Below are 17,159 nucleotides of genomic sequence, written 5' to 3' on the forward strand. Positions count from 1 at the left end.
TAAAATGACAGGACCTTGATACCTCCAGGCTCGGTCCAGAGTTACAGCCGACACTTCGCTGTGTGTTTTCCGTTGGCTCTGTTGCACCGTGGAGTCCTGATCGACAGAGCTGTGTTTCCCCCTCTGAAGAGCCTCCAGAGGTAAGAAGCTGACTCCCTTTAATGAGTCGCAGTGTGAGACGAGGACGACTCGAGCACAACGCTCTTCTGTTGTTACTGAAGTCAAACAAAGAGTACAGATTCCTCACAGGAATTCTCTGCATGACAGGACAGCAGCTTCTCCACAGCGACTCTCTGCTGGGACAGAAACTATTTCTACCAGAGAGCTGACAGCCTGTCATGAAGAACTTCTGCTTTGGATTGGAAAATATCACCAAGTCTTTATTTACAGCCCATCGGTTGCTTTTACAGAATAAAATCTAAATAAATCATTGATTTAAAAATGTGCACCCAATTAAATAAAATTAGAATAAAAACCAAAATATCAGCTTCTGTTATGATAAAGTAATACATGTTTAACTTTGATTCGTGCAACTATTTTATTTTATTTATTTATTTTTTTTTATTCAAATTTTTATTATGGAACAACACGGAGGACGTGTATCTCCTCCATTTACAAAAGGTGGTACAGACATATACTAGCATCCATTCAGTTTAACATATTGGTCTGTACAACATACCCTTTCCTGTGGTTATCCTACCACCGGTATTTAGTGTTCCATTTTTTTTTTTTTTTTTTTCCTTCATCCGTCCCAGACCCTCTCAGAGGAACGGGGAGAAAAAAGAATTAACAAACTGGTACCACGTCATAAAAACTTTCCTGAACTGTAAAACAGTATACATCGAACAGATTAGCTAAAGAACAGTAGGTGTCACCTCATTGTCATCGTTTTCAGATCTGGAGTCCATGAAAGTTTGCCATGGGGTCCAGGATCTTTCAAATCTGTCTTGCTCCAGTTTCAGTGCAAATGTCAGTTCCTCCATCTTGCGAATGTCTTGGATGATGTTTATCCAGTCTTGTAGTGTGGGTGTTTTATCAGTCATCCAATTTCGAGTGATTGCTTTCTTGCTGGCAGTAAGCATTATATTGAACATGTATGTTTTATAGAATCCCTTTACACAGTTTGGTCGTCTGCCCAAGAACATCGTCTCAAAGCTCAGAACAAGATTGACCCCAATAACAAACTCTACACTTTGCTTAATTGTCACCCAGTAGGAAAATAGTTTAGGACAGGTCCAAAAAATATGAAAGTGGCTGGCTTGATTCGACCCACATAACCTCCAGCATGTTCTGTCTGCATTTCTGCCCCTCTGAGCTGGTGTTTTGAAGAAGCGTGTAGCAGTCTTCCAAGCAAATTCCTTGTAGGCTAGTGATGATGTACATTTCCTCGTGCAACTATTTTAGAGCATAATAACATTTATGGTATTCTATTTATTTCTCGTTTCAATTAAAAGTGTCATGTTTGTCAGTTTTCAACAAATCAGAACCAGTTTCTGTGATCTTTCCGTTCCATTCATGGGGAAATGTTTCATCTTTCTGCTTCATCAGACATTTCCACAGTAAGGAGTGAGACGAAGACCTGAGAGCTGGGAGGTGACGTTAAAGTGGCAAAATTAAGAAATAAGAAACCAAAAAAGATTTTTTAATCAATCAATCAAATTTTTATTTGTATAGCACATTTCAGCAGCAAGGCATTTCAAAGTGCTTTACATCATATCAAACACAGAAACACAATGCAATATAGAATCAACAATCAAAATAGGACATTAAGTCAAGTTCCATCAATAAATTTGTAATTGATTACGTTTCAAATACAATCCTAAACAGGTGGGTTTTTAGTGGAGTTTAGAAGGTTTACCAGTTACACTCCTACTGTGTTATATGGAACAAAATACCTGTTGCTATTTTTATTCCCACTCACAATCACACAGTTTAAAACCATGTAAACAGCATTTTAATGGGCTTCTGACACAAGGCTCCGATCACCTCTTTCACGGAATAAAAATTTAAGATTTTAATTTGTCCACACTGTTTCTGAAAGAACTCACATCGGTGAAAACTGCACCTTAACGTCTTTCTGTGTGTGTCTGCATCAACAGTTTGAACTGGCCAACCAAATTCCAGTGTGGCACAAAATCATTCAGAGGGCCACAAATGGCCCGCAGGCCACAAGGTGGGCCCCTGTTGTAGGCACAACTCTTAAAACACACGGTGAACATTTCAAAAACCACATCCCAGCTTCATAAAGCTCGAGTTGTGTGGCAGAAAGCTTTCCCTCAGGATCAAGCATCTCAAGATGCTCAACTTTTTTCTTCCTCAAGTGAAACTCTTCCTCAGTTTGGGAGACACACTGAGGTGAGGGATCCATCCCAAACGTCGGCCCGTGCCGGCTAGCTGCTCACTGAGCAGCTTTAATCTCATGCGTGATTGATTCAATTAACTCTGCAAACAGCAGCAGGTGTTTTCCTGTCACTGAAATAATCGAGCATATTAATGCATTATTCGCAACGTGAAACCATGAAAGCGGCTCTGAGGGAAGCAGGAGGCCTTCAGCTTCAGCTGTAATGTTCACTCAAAAACATGGGACTGTGTAGTGCTCTCTACCAACCACAAGATGGCAGTATATGGCCGGTTTGTTGATGCTCTAGGAATGGAGCAGGAGAGTGACGCGTCCCAGATGAGGTTCATAAAAGTATTTGGGTTAATCACGATAAATTAGAAACAAAACCGTTTTATCAGTTATGTTGAAACTTTGTATAGCAATTAGTTTTCTCCTCAACTTTCTGAGGAAGAGACTCTGAGCTTCCTCTTCCACATGTTCAAGCAAAACTAGACATTAATAATAGATGAAATGACTTTTTGTCATATGTGCACTTTCTGATCATGCGGATTTTAAAGAAGCTGCGCCTGGAGCCGTGGGTCAGCCGTGGGTCAGCCGTGGGTCAGCCGTGGGTCAGCAGTGGAGCAGCGTCCATTGAGCAGATGAGGTTAAGCCAGCTTTCCTGTGCTGTGGCTTGAACTTTGGCCTTTTAATCAACATCAGAATTCACAACTCACTGCAGAAAGGAAGAGGACACCACTGAAGGCTCAAATCAAGGTAAATACACTCACTGGCTACCCTATTAGCCTGTTAGCTACACCTGTCCTGGTCCTGGGCTGGATCTCATTTTGCCTTCAGAACTCCCTCAACTCTTTGTGAGGTTGAGGCTCAACAAGGATTTATTCATATTTTTCAGAGATATTTCTCTATATTAACATGACAGAATCATACAAAGTCTGCTGATTATTCAGCCACACATCCATGATGCAAAACGTCCCATTCTAGAACGTTCATCTATAGGATGACAATCTGTTGACTGCAGAGTCACAGTAATCATCAAACTGTTTATGTTCAAGTAAACATAAACATAAGCAGTTTGAGATGATCCAAGCTCAGTGATGTAGTGCATGTTCCTATTGGAAGGAGCCAGTCGTGAAGGATGGACACGGTCAGCAACAACACTCAGATAGACCGACCTTTTTACCCAATGCTTGTTTGGGACCAAGGAGATTACAGTGGTGAGAAAATATTCAATAAACCAAAATACCAACCTGGACTGATAAGATAAGACAGGATGGATCAATACTTTCATGCTAAATGCACCAAATATTCACTGAACCATCTGAATGTTGCAGATAATAAACTCATTGTACCAGGCAATGTTTTTTTTTTTTTGGGTTTTTTTGCTGAAGTTTAGTGAGAATTGTATAACTCAGTTTCCTGATAGCTGACTGGAGTGGCAGCCAGTGATTTCTTCTGACTATCAGCCCATCAAGCTTTGAAGCTTGACATGCTGTGTACAGAGATGGTTAACTACGTTAGTTGTAACAAGTGGTTATTGGAGCCAATATGACATTTCTCAATATCTTCTTTGATCTCCAACATGATTTTTCCCCCCCACAAAGCTGATATTTTCTCTATTTTGATTATTCTCTGTAAACTGGTTCTGTGTGAAATTCTGAGTAGGAGAGCAGTTTCTGAAATACTAAAATCAGTTGCAAGTATCCTACTCTAAAATCACCAATGCTCAGTTTGAGTCCCAGAAGGTTGTCTTTACCACCAGATAAGTTGAGTTGCTGACATGTGATTGGCTGATTTGCTGTTTTTGATAAGCAATTGAACCTCCTAATGTGTCCAATCACTATAGGCCAGGGTTTTACATAAAGCTGTCGCTAAAAGTTACAGCAGCACATCTAGCATCAATGTGTCTGATACGTCCTGAAATGTAGCCTATAGGCATAAATTCAAGCTGTGAGACTCTCTTCAGCCTAACGGCATCATCAAATATCACTGCCTCCGCCTCAGCCAACCAGCACCAGATTGTCGCTCTGCTCCAGGCAATCACGCAAGAGCTCCTTCAAAAGGCCAAACAACCACTGATCCACCTGCTACAGCCGCGCTTCAACCACCTCCTCCCCATCTCCACCCTAATCCTCCCGGGCATCTTCCAGCCTCCCTCCAGGCTCCTTCCTCTCCAGGCTCCACTCCACCACCAGTGTCCGGGCCCCGGGGGAAGATTACCCTGAGCTTCGCCCCGAGCCGATCAATCCAAGCTCACTGCGATTCTCAGCATCCACGTCTTCTGCCGCTGTCCGAGCGCCAAAGAACCAATAAAACTTTCCAACTGCTGCTTTTTCTCTGTGCGAGTCTCTACAGGTTGAAATGAGCAAGTTTTGAATTTCCTGCAAAATAGTTGTCAGAGGAAATTCATTATAAATAATCAGATGAAAATGTTCAACTTTCCATATTGGCCGTACTTTGCTCTCTGTTGGCCCTTACAAAAACAGTGACTAACTAGAGGCTGTTCAGTTATTTAGATTTTACACATTACTGAGAATGTGCAGTCAGTCGGATCAGGGGGTAAAATAACTCCTCAATCCAACTCTTGAAAAATCTACCCAGTCATTCATGAGAAATTCTGTGGAAAACCCCGTCAGATGTATGTGATGTGTCCAGACGCTGTTCCTGATGCTGACCCCTCAAAGCTTTGGAACTCTACAGCCGGCAGAGGGAAGGTGAACCAGCCGCCAGCTAATCCCTGCTGCCTGCCTGGGAAGTCTGCTCCGCTGAAAGAACCCGACTCCTTTTTCATTGTAACAGACGAACAACTGATTTATAGTCAGTGTTCGACTGCAGCTTCCACACTAATGACCAAATACTTGGAGAATTATGATTTTTATGATTTTATTCTGAGCTTTTAAGTGATGAAATATTGTTTTAGGAGGATGCACTTCCCTAATCTGTACATGTTGAAGTAAACACCGTAGAGTTGATCCGCCGAAAAGAAAATGTCTCTCTCAGCTTTTAGTCTCTGGGTGTCTCTGATACATTTACTTCCCTTTATTTAACTACATCCAGCTCTACTGAAAAAAAAGAAGAATAAAAACATCCCCATAGCATAATGCTGCCACTACTTTGTATTTTGCCACATCTTTGGGATGTTGGGCAAAACGTTCCTCACCAGAGCAAAATTGTCCACCTGGTTTGGGTTGAACAACTTTATTCTTTCCACTTTCCCATGAAGGCCAGGTCAGTGAAGGACACGAATATCAGCTGTAATTAATTCATAATGGCAATTAATCAATAACCTATAATAAGCTGAATCCCGTTCCCCGTCTCAGTTGAAGAACTGCATCCATTGCATGATGCTGCCACCACCAGCAGGGACCTCACGGTGCTGTGCAGCGACAATTTTCACTTGAAGTAGTTTCTGATAGAAACTGGAGGAACAATTTCATCAGGAAGAATTGTGCTCTGAGAAGTTTTTTTTTTTTTTTTTTACTATCTAGGAATGTTGAAGTTTATCACAACCAAAACAATGCCAGACATGGAATCCACTGGTGTAGAAAAATAGTTTCTGCAGAGTGAAAGTGAACTGGATCAGTTCCAGGATCCACAGATGACCGTGTCCATTCAGGTCCAGCATCCGTCGGTATGCGCGCCTGACGCTGTGGGAAAGCTCGGTGTGTGAATGTGCGTGAGAAGGACAGAGGCACATGCAGAGACCACTGACCCCAATAATCCTCTTTCTCCCAGCGTACACATCTTTTTTTTTTCCTGGGTGGAGCTCTGCTGTTGTCATGGCGACCGGCTGAGGGGGAGGATGAAGTGGGTGGGGTGGTAGATAAAAGCAAACACTCTTGTTTCTCTGTGGGACGCAGCGATGACCAGTGGAGCGGCAGCGACATGCTGAGCCCGTGTTGAGACCGCACTCATTACATTACTTCTGTCTCCTCTCCTTCATTTTGCTGACAGCTCACTCAAATGAGGATTGGGGTGTGTGTGTGTGAGTGTGTGAGTGTGTGTGTGCACCCTCCACTTCTCAGCTAACCTCCCTCCCCTTCCCATCATTCACAAACAAAACTCACAGCAGCTGTTAAAGTCGTCTCTTTATTGGTTTTAGATGATAAAAGCGCGGTGCGCCGCACCGTCAGCCCACCTTCCTCTGACATTTCACTTTATTTCCTTAATTTGGCCGAGGGAATGAAAAGAAGGCTTAACTTTTATGAAGATTGAAATCAATCCCCCCACTTTTCTCAACAGAGTCCCTTAAAATTTCAGAAGAAATCTGCAGCACCAAATCCAGAAATTTAACAGTTTTCATCTTCCTACTTGTGATGCTCCTCTGAAGACAGATGAAGGGCTCAGCCTGTGCCACAGCGTTCTGTGCCACAGCGTTCTGTGCCACAGCGTTCTGTGCTGCAGCGTTCTGTGCCACAGCGTCCTGTGCTGCAGCGTTCTGTGCCGCAGCGTTCTGTGCTGCAGCGTTCTGTGCCACAGCGTCCTGTGCTGCAGCGTTCTGTGCCGCAGCGTTCTGTGCTGCAGCGTTCTGTGCCGCAGCGTTCTGTGCTGCAGCGTTCTGTGCCACAGCGTCCTGTGCTGCAGCGTTCTGTGCCACAGCGTCCTGTGCTGCAGCGTTCTGTGCCGCAGCGTTCTGTGCTGCAGCGTTCTGTGCCACAGCGTTCTGTGCTGCAGCGTTCTGTGCCACAGCGTCCTGTGCTGCAGCGTTCTGTGCCGCAGCGTTCTGTGCTGCAGCGTTCTGTGCTGCAGCGTTCTGTGCTGCAGCGTTCTGTGCCACAGCGTCCTGTGCTGCAGCGTCCTGTGCTGCAGCGTTCTGTGCCGCAGCGTTCTCATCTCCGCCCTTTTTAGCAAACGTAAGCCCGACTGGACCAACAGCGAGTCTCTGAAGACTGAGGGAGACAAAACAAAACACAATCCGACGCACTCCAGCACCCTGAGCTCAAAACTTCACTAACTATGATACTTTCAGTTGTTATGACAACGCTATGTATGTAGCTTAAAGGACATTTGATTTGCATTATAGCCGGATCTGTCTCTTTAAGAAGCTCCTACTCTTTGAAACAGAAACAGCCTTTATGGTCCAAAGGGGAAAAAGTCAAACTTTCTGTTCACAACTCGAGTTTTAGAAACAAATTATTTCATGTGAATTGACTTCATAGTTCCATTTCTGTCTTGGTTTCAAAAGTCACAGTCAACTTTGAGTTTTTCTGAAGACATTTGTTGACAGCTATTCTTCTTCTGTCCAATAGTTTTTTTCCCCCAGAGCTACTAAAGCAGATCAGACAGACGCCTTCCTGCTCCTCTGCTGATCTTTAATCTAAAAATATTCCATCCTCGGGGTTGGAAGAGTAAAAGTATGTCCTCCTCTCTGTCCTCTTTTTCCTCTAAGCTCTCCTTCTCCTGGGAAAGGCTCAATTAGTTTTGACATTAGAAGTATGAATAAGGTCAAAAGTCACTGGATTTTGTCACAGGCAGGGGGGGAGTGGGTGTGTGTGTGTGTGTGTGTGTGGGGGGGGGGGGGGGGGGGGGGTGAGTTAAGAGCCTGGAGCTCAGCCTATGAGGTGCCATTATGTTCAGCCTCACCTGTGAGGCAAATCCAATAGAAAGATCAATATGATTGATTACTGAGGTTATGGTGCTGGGTGCATAGATATGTGCAGCTCATCCTATTGATGCTCATATTGATGTTGCTGCATCATGAAGCTGCAGGTTTTCCATAAACGTAAAGACCGCTGGGTCTTGGAGGAAACGGCAGCGCTCAGAGGCCACAGAAGATTCAACTTAATTCAATTGATTTCAAATAATTTATTGATCCCAAAGGCAAATTAAAATGTTGCTGTAACTCATATTAATTCAGAATTCTTCAAAGACGTACCTATATGTTATAGATAAGTAACATGCACCTCTGCTGCAGTCCTTTCCTCCCTTCTCTCTGCCACCTTCCTGTCAGATTATTGTGAAATAAAGTAACTTTTTTTTTCTTTTTTAAATAAAAAGTCATCCCTGGTTTATCTGATTGGAGCCATACGGGCTTCCAGATGGAAAAACGGCGAGGAAGAAAACCGCTGGTAGATATGGATAGAGAACTGAATTTGATGAGTCATCTTGCAAAAACAAAACAGTTTGAGAAAACTTGCATAAGATATTATTTCTCATTTTGTAGAAGACTGACTTTTAGCACATTTCTATCCTTAACTGCGGCGCTGCCTCTGGTAGGAAATGGCCACAGTGGAGCAGGCAAAACAAATGTCGAGTTTTAAACGGGCAAAATTTCTGTTCTAGTCACGCTGAACACTCACAGCCACATGAACACACAGTCGCATTTACAAACACATTCATACACCGATGTGCACACCACGGCCATGCTAAGAAAATAGAGATATATTTTTTTTACTTGACAATATTTTATGGGAATATAGTCATAAAATCACAAAAATAGTCAAAATATTACAAGAAAAGTCATATTTTGAGAATAAATTCATACCAGAATGAAGTTGAACTGACACAAGAATAAAGTGCTTTTATGAAAATGAAGTCACAATATTATGACTTTATTCTCACATTATTTTCACTTTATTATTGTACAACATTATTCCTGTAGTAAGCCTTTATTTTTTATTTTATTGTTCTTAGTATGACAACCACTGAAACATAACATGCTAGAGCTTTGACTAGATTGTCACATTGTGTTGATTAATCTTTAATTCAAACAGAGTAAAGATTATATATACAGATTTAGACTAAATGTCCTTAGCAAGACACTCAAGGTATTTGTTTATGACTTCATTGCTAATTACATCAACATTGTACTTTTCTTATTGTTTTGTTTTATTATTTTTATTTTCTTTCCTTTTAGTTTCAGTTTTGCACAGCACTTTCGTTTAGTTTTTTTTTGCAGCACTTTATTGATGACTCATCGAACACATCTTTTGTTGCTATAAAATTCCAAAATTCTTGGCAGAACTAGTAGAAGTAATTTAAATAGTTTTATTATAATTTACTCATTTATGGAAGAGAGAAAACTTTTAATCATAGTCAACAAATGTTAAATAGTATTGTGCTGGGGCTTCTATTCTAGAAGCTTCAAATTCCTTTACACGTTTTATGTCAAAATCTTTTTCAATTTGTGTTAGAGATCATTATCCTTCTGGAACACTGCAAAAACACAAAATCTTACCAAGTATTTTTGGTCTAGTTTCTAATGCATATATCTTTGTACACCTGAAAGTAAGTTATAAGTAAGTAATAATTCATTAATATTGATGACAAAGTTCTAGTTCAGATTATTTTACTTACAACAAACACAACATCCATCCATCCATCCATTTTCTGTTCACCCTTGTCCCTAATGGGGTTGGGAGGGTTGCTGGTGCCCATCTCCAGCTACGTTCCAGGCGAGAGGCGGGGTTCACCCTGGACAGGTCGCCAGTCTGTCGCAGGGTAACACAGAGACATACAGGACAAACAACCATGCACACACACACTCACACCTAGGGAGAATTTAGAGAAACCAATTGACCTGACAGTCATGTTTTTGGACTGTGGGAGGAAGCCGGAGTACCCGGAGAGAACCCACGCATGCACAGGGAGAACATGCAAACTCCATGCAGAAAGACCCTGGCCGGGAATCGAACCCAGGACCTTCTTGCTACAAGAAGGTCCTGGTTGCACTGTTGCAAGGCAACAGTGCAACCAACTGCGCCACTGTGACACAACATATTATAAGTAAAATAATTTGCCAATGGAAGTAGTGGTTTCTCATCAATATTAGGGAATTATTTGCTTAAAACAATCTCCCTACATCTTGCTGAAAAGTTACTTTTAAGTTAGTTTTGTCTTAATTCAAATGTAGTAAGATATTTTTTTATTAGAAACTAGACCTAATATTAGACCAAATATTTAGTGATTTTACAGTGAAGGATCAAAGGGTTCAGCTAAACGAACAAAAGAAGAAGAAAACTGGTGATGGTGTTCAGAATCAGCTGGAAACTGCTGGAGCACATATACATGTTCAACGTGAAGCCAGTTTCACAACTCAAAGGAGTAGTGAAAACCAGCAATTCATTGAAACTTGTGCACCAAAAATATTTTTCTTTAAATATAATTTTTGTTGTATGATCAATGCAATCTGGAGAAATAGTTGAAGAAAACCATGAAAAGACCTACAGAATATTTACATCTATATTTAGCAACCAAAGAATCGCACAGAGAAAAAACTAGAAATCTAATTCCATCTAGTAACTTTTCATTGTTCATTTAAATGCTAGTACATTATTACCTTCCAACAAAATGGAGTATTAAATTAATAAACTGTTTCTCTGAACTGCGTTGCTCCAATAAAGAAGCTCAGAGCGTCCCACTTTTCCTGCTGATACTTTGACTTTTTTTTTATTTTGTAAAATCAGCAAACTGACATACAAATATTAGATTTTCACCATATCCTATCTCAGGCGCAATGTAATCATTATGTTGCGTAACTGAAAATAATTCCAGCAGCGTAATTATTCAAAGCTGTGCCTCTGTCGCTTTCTGCTTATTTTCAGACAAAGCAGGGATTTTCATTAGGCTGCAAGGAAACCTGAAGATTGATGTTCATTTAAAAATGTTACACTGCAATATGACTTGGCAACAAAATGGTTAATTTTCCAATTTACATATATGTTAGAATAATAACCTGTTTCTGAATAATTAACAAAATGAAGTGGAAGAGTTCAGGAAGCAGAAGAAATGATTTTTTCTGCCTTACAGTTCTGGGATGTTCCTGGGATTTGGTCCCCATTATTGGGCTGTTCCCAAAAATACAAATCTTAATTTATTTTTTATTATTTTTTTTATGAAGATGTCTGAAAGAAGAACATTGATTGGTGAGGAGATCCACAAAGACTCCATTCAGTCCCTTTATTGACGTAGTGCTGTTCTGGTTGATGGGTGGCATGCAGTATGTGCATTTGCAACACATCATAACATGGAATATGAAACAAAAAGCAAATAGCTTTTTTTTTCCAATTTTAAAACAAGACGGCTAATGAGGGGAGGATAACTGCTGAATAACGCTGGAAAGCCAGATCTGCTTCCAGACCATTAACGGTTGAAACATGACCCACAGCTTGGGATGAGGTTTAAAAATAAAGGTATAATAAACTCTGTTAATAAAAATTTGCCAGTGAATGAAAATTTGTGCCACTTGTTAATATGGACGACTGGTTGACAGTAACACTGCCCAGATTTTTATTTGACTTTATTTTCGTTTTGGCAGCTAAATCATCACTGAAACAATAACTATGTATGAATGTTTCCATTTAGACAGGTATATAATAGGACGGTCTGGAAGTCTTCAAATAATGAAAAAAAATTTTTTTATATTGTTTATTTGATTAATAAAGCAGATATTATTAGCGTGCTTTAAGCATTTCCCTCTTGAAGAGTGAGACTCATGTCCATTAGAGATGTACCTGCATGAATTGAAATAAAATAAACATTAATGGATGGAGTTTTGCTTTTAAACATGTTCAGTTGTGTTATTATCCTGTAAGGAGGAATAATAACAGTTTGTAGTTTTTACAAACATGCTATTTTTTGTCTTGGCCTTTCCTCTGCAAAAATCAATGAAGCACTGGATTAGGATTTGCTCAGATTAAGAGATTTAAAAATGGTGTAGAAGTTGCATGTTAGACTGGAATATCATCACATTATTTCACTTCAATCGAAAATAAAATTCACATCATATACATTCACGGCGCTCAAAGCGATAAATCTGAAGTATTTCTGCTATTTGTGATGTGAATGGCTTACAACTATTTTTCTTTTATTTAAATATTAAATAAGACAAAAACTTATTTTAAAGCAAAAAAAAAAAAAAAAAGGTCTTACAGAACAATGTGACGTGGCTGAGGTGTTGCCAGGTTGCAGTCCTGGTGTCTCCTCCATGCTGGGGTTCAGGTCAGGCCAATTTGCTGGCTTAGTCAAGCAGAGTGTTGCTCCGGTCACTAAAGCAGCTGGTGGAACTTTTGAGCAAGTGACATGGCCTGCTTGGAAAATGAAACTGGCTTCTCCATAAAGCCCATCAGCAGCAGGAAGCAGGAAGTGATCTTGATAAAGGAGAACCGGACCGACAGCAGCAGACAACACGACTCCCTAAATCCTCTCAGTCACACTGGACGTCTGTGCCTCTCCACTCAACATCTACACTCTGGGAACTTGGGTTTATGAATGAAATGCAAAGAGCGTTTTCATTTGAAAGGGGAAGGTTGAACAACATCCCAGTACTTTGTCTCTTTGCTTCAAGTTGCTTCTGATGTTGACTGATTCAGGCGTTGATTAACAGAAGGAATGCAACAGTTGGAGCAAATGTCTGAGAAACATCTCTTAAAATGTTTTTCTACTTAGTTGTCTGTCTTTTTCCCTTTTTATTTAATTTTCCAACAGCCAATAAAAAGCCAGCTTTGACAGACCTGTGGAGGACATCATTGACTGTACTCTGGATGATTGTGCAGACAGCAGTCTTGAACATGATTGTGGGCCACAATCCAGTGTTCTTTGTTAAACATTCCTGTTTATTTAACAGGTTTAATTAGCTGTACGCCACAATCAAAATTCACAGAAATAAACCGTCTATCTAATGTCCGAGATTCCCAAGTGGCAGAACACGTCACTGTGAACTTGCGTGCATCTCATAATTTTACGTTGGTGAAGCAAAAAATCTGATTATTTTCGGAGATACATTTAAAAGACGAAGCGTAAGAATAACAAGCAAAATAAAAATCGAAAGGCATTTTTTTTTTAAATTATTTACTTTATTTTACTTTTTTATCATTTTATTTTGCAGGAAGAGATCGGACATGAATGATTCTTTAAAAGTAATAATGAATGGGATTGTGGCGAGAGAGAGAGAGATGCGAGCGTGAAACCACAGAGCCATGAATGAACCCGCACGCGGAGAAATGGCAGGAAGTAGGACACGGGCTGCTTTTCCACATCGCAGCCACCAGGCGGCGGTGTTTCTTCCCTCTCCGTGTGGAATCGCTCCACTTTGGATTGTTTGATCTCACGCTGGGAAGGTTTGAAGTGGCGGCTCCATGTCACACATGCGTACGGACAGAGTGAATGGCGCGCGGGCGCAGGAGTGACTCCGAGGGAGCAGAGAGAACGGAGAGCCATACCAGAGCTGATCCTCGGCAGCTGGGTAAAACCTTCACAGGGGGTTGGAGGAGGAGAGAGAGCGGAAAAAGAGGCGCTCGTGGAGAAGATGAACATGACACCCGTGGGAGGTTATTGTATTAAAACCACCGGTGTCCACTGTGTAGGACTCGCGGAGGAGTCACGGGAGATGTGAAATCGGTTCAGCTGGGGGAAAAAAGTTTTGCAGCTGTTTATTACAATGGTCATAAATGGGTCTCACCTGAACAGCTCCGCTCAGGACCCCAGTGACGCCGCGTTGAGCCGCCCGCCGTGGGTCACCACAACTTTGGGCTGCTTTCTCATCTTCACCATCGTGGTCGACATCCTGGGGAACCTGCTGGTCATCTTCTCCGTGTTTCGAAACAAGAAGCTCAGGAACGCAGGTGAGCTTCAGCAAGTGTGGGAATCAATAAGTGGAGAGGAGGGAAAAAAAGTGACGGTATGTTGAGCGCGCGTGGCGCCCATGAGCGGCTCGCGCGTGATTACTCAGCTGCTACACAAACAAAACAAGCGTCAGCATTTCAAAGCGATGGTCGTGGCGCGAGCCCACTCCACCAGACCACGTTCATTAATTAGAACCCAAGTTTATTACGCAGGCGCTGGAGGTGATAGAAATGTTAAGAGTCAGTTTGGTGAACACAAACTTCAGCTCGTGACATGCAGCCGACATTGTTTACTTCGTAACCTCCACGTATTTATTTAATTTAATTTTACGTTATATTTATTTAGCAGCTTGTTATGTTTTCCATTTATTTTCATATCTTTAAAAAACAACAACAAACAAACAAACAAAAAACAAACAAACAATGAATACCAATCCAGAATCGCTCAGCGTTCTGTTTAAACTGTGGACTAAAGACCTGTCCTGTTTAATCCACATTTTACTCCACAGTTTACAGCTAGTAGAAATGAAATTCTCATCAGCTCGCTTCGAAGTCCTTTTGAGGCTGGTAACATTTCAGCGACCTCCACAAAGTTCCAGACAGGTAGCAGCCGAAAGGACGTATTTTGAAATGGTTTTTTTTACGATTCTTGACAGTCTGAAACCGCAGGGAATGCCTCGCGCTGCACCAAACGCCCCCAGGCTTCCTGTTTATTGTGAATTTAAATCCTCCATCTCACTGTGAGGATCATGGTGATGTGAACTAGATTGTGCGCGCTTTGTGAGCCATCCTGGCTGGACTGGGGCAGTGGAGGCGGGGAGGCATTTAACAGTCAGAAGACAGAGCGCTGTTGAGAAAACCCAAGAGGCTCCTGTCGTACTCAGGTCTGCTGCTCACTCTGACCAGCAGCCGCGCTCATCACCGCTGGCAATGAGAAACATGCAACCTGTAATTTGAGTACATTTATTCGTTCTTAAAAGCTCCGTGTTAAGAAATAAATATCTTTGTTAAAGAAATGAACCTGCAGATTTTTAAAAAATGTATTTATAGGTGATCAAATTTTTAATAAGTTCTTATCGGTAATTCAAGACTTTAACATGCTGTAACTTACAGACTCATTTCCTTTTTTCTGTATTCAAAATGACTAAGGCTGAAGAAACACATAAGGTATATGTTTGCTGATTTATGTAAGAGAGACGGAGAACACTTGCTGGTAGGGCTGGATGATATGGCTGAAAAACTTAAAACGATATAAGTGTTTCATATCTGTCTATATCGATAATTATTGATTATTGTTTTATTTTAAATATTTGAAATACTGCCAAACTGGTGACATGATGTTTCCTGTTTAATCTACAGTTTTCACTCCAAACTGTTTTTCTTAAGAAGTTATGAGGCACAGTGGCAACCCTAAACACTACATTACTCAGCAAGTTGTTGCTAGGTAACCAATGAATGAGTTAGTTAGTTAGCTGATGCCACCCACCTTGGTTGGCATCAGGTTGAGGGGCTAAAGCCTTTCCTCTGCTTACATCTCCCAGAATGCTGTGCGATTCTGGATCAGAGAATATTCTATATATTGAATATCACCACCTTCCTGAAATAGCGGCGGTTTAATGGTTGGTAGCACTGTGGCCTTGCAGCAAGAAGGTCCTGGGTTTGATTCCCGGCCTGGGGTCTTTCTGCATGTTTTCCCTGTGCATGTTGGGTTTTCTCTGGGTACTCCGGCTTCCTCCCACAGTTCAAAAACATGACTGTTAGGTTAATTGGCCTGTCTAAATTCTCCTGAGGTGTGTGTGTGTGTGTGCCTGGTTGTTTGTCCTGTCTGTCTCTGTGTTGCCCTGCAATGGACTGGCGACCTGTCCAGGGTGTAATGTGTAAAGTCTCGCTGGAGATAGGCACCCCGCCCGGCCCCAATGGGATAAGGGTGTAAAGAAGATGGATGAAAGAAAGAGGTGGTGATTTTTTTTTGCTTTTGACAAAAAATGACTTGGGCCATTATTTTAGGAAGGTGACGATATTGAATATTCCATCAGATGTATTACCTATCGATGCTGATCCCATGTCTATTGCGATATGCACTGCTAATGATTTATTGTCCAGTTGTCAATTTCTACCTAAATTAATTGGTTAGGAATGATCTCACATGCAGTTGTATGGACTAGATGTGGAAATGGAGAAGAACGTCTCTGGATAAATTAATTCCGTTGCTAAGTGCGGTAGAGCATCAGTGATACTCTGGGCCCATTTCTCTTCAAGTCCATTAGCAAAAGGTGGTTGTTCATAGTATTGACAATAGAAAAATGAACAGAACCTGGCAATATCTGAATACTGAGTGTTATAATTTGAACATTGATATGCACTGTTGCTTTACTTTGTGATGATTAGCCACTAGTGAAGTCCTAAAAGAGATGCTGGTTGTTCTCTGTTTCTTTTGCTTGCATCTAGTAGTTGTGTTATGGAAAGTGAGTGAAAAACATGTCCGTGTAATGCATGGTAATTTTTGGAACAAAGGCGTAACACAAGAGATGGGGCAACTTTAAGAAACTGCATCTTAAAAAAATGTTCCCTTCATTATGGTTAATTACATGTAAGGAGGTCATAATCCAGCACCAGGAATTTAATCAAGCATGTACGTTAGCCTGAGTTATTCCAAGACTTCAGTGTCTACTTTGAGTAAACTTTCCAGTTCATTAAACAAACTATTTTCACTTGTTATCCTGAGTGTGGGTCCAATATTTAAGGATATTAAAAAAGAAATGACGCTTTGTAGCATTCTTCAAATAGCATCCATGAATATTGACAAGGGTTGGGTAAAGTCCAGACAGTTGCTCAAGATCATGCTTTTGGTTCACTGTCGCTCCTCTCCCTTCAGAGCTCTAAAGATGTGCATGCCTAACTTGAATCTGTTCTGATTTTGAACTCAAACAGCTGCTGGCAAATTGTATGTGGATTGGCAGAAGTATTGACTGACATAAACTCATCGCCGCTCGCAGGAATCTGATGCTTGTTTGACCAAATGTTTGACTCTGCAGAAAAGAAAAAAAAAATCTCTGGACTGTATTTTAGCCGTTTCATTTTACAGCCAAGAGAAATTTAATTTCCCTTTGGCGAGTCTCTGTTATGGCTAAACAAGTAGGCATACATTTTCTTGGCATGTGCTAAATGTTTTTAGAAACTGCGGGGCAGTCTGAGTAGAAGGGGATAAATTAAACAGCAAGTAATGAAACGTACACGGTAGAAAAACCTGGCAGGCA

At 41.2% G+C, this 17,159-nt stretch overlaps 2 protein-coding genes across 2 annotated transcripts in view; both read left to right on the forward strand.

Moving 5' to 3' along the window:
• The first annotated feature begins 5,939 nt into the window (after positions 1–5,939).
• LOC114145351 (keratin-associated protein 4-2-like) lies at positions 5,940–7,295 on the forward strand. Its single transcript, XM_028018874.1, has 2 exons — positions 5,940–5,972; positions 6,672–7,295. The coding sequence occupies exons 1-2, from the start codon at positions 5,940–5,942 to the stop codon at positions 7,293–7,295; spliced, it is 657 nt and encodes a 218-aa protein (XP_027874675.1).
• Positions 7,296–13,149: 5,854 nt separating this feature from the next.
• The window catches only part of mtnr1aa (melatonin receptor 1A a), a 34,999-nt gene continuing 30,989 nt past the window's right edge, over positions 13,150–17,159 (forward strand). Inside the window, exon 1 of the mRNA XM_028016264.1 lies at positions 13,150–13,902. Within this exon, the coding sequence (XP_027872065.1) occupies positions 13,719–13,902 (184 nt within the window). The 5' untranslated portion in view covers positions 13,150–13,718. The remainder of the gene's footprint in view (positions 13,903–17,159) is intronic.

Source organism: Xiphophorus couchianus, chromosome 5 (assembly GCF_001444195.1).
Source record: "Xiphophorus couchianus chromosome 5, X_couchianus-1.0, whole genome shotgun sequence".
In the NCBI taxonomy this organism is placed as follows: Eukaryota; Metazoa; Chordata; class Actinopteri; order Cyprinodontiformes; family Poeciliidae; genus Xiphophorus; species Xiphophorus couchianus.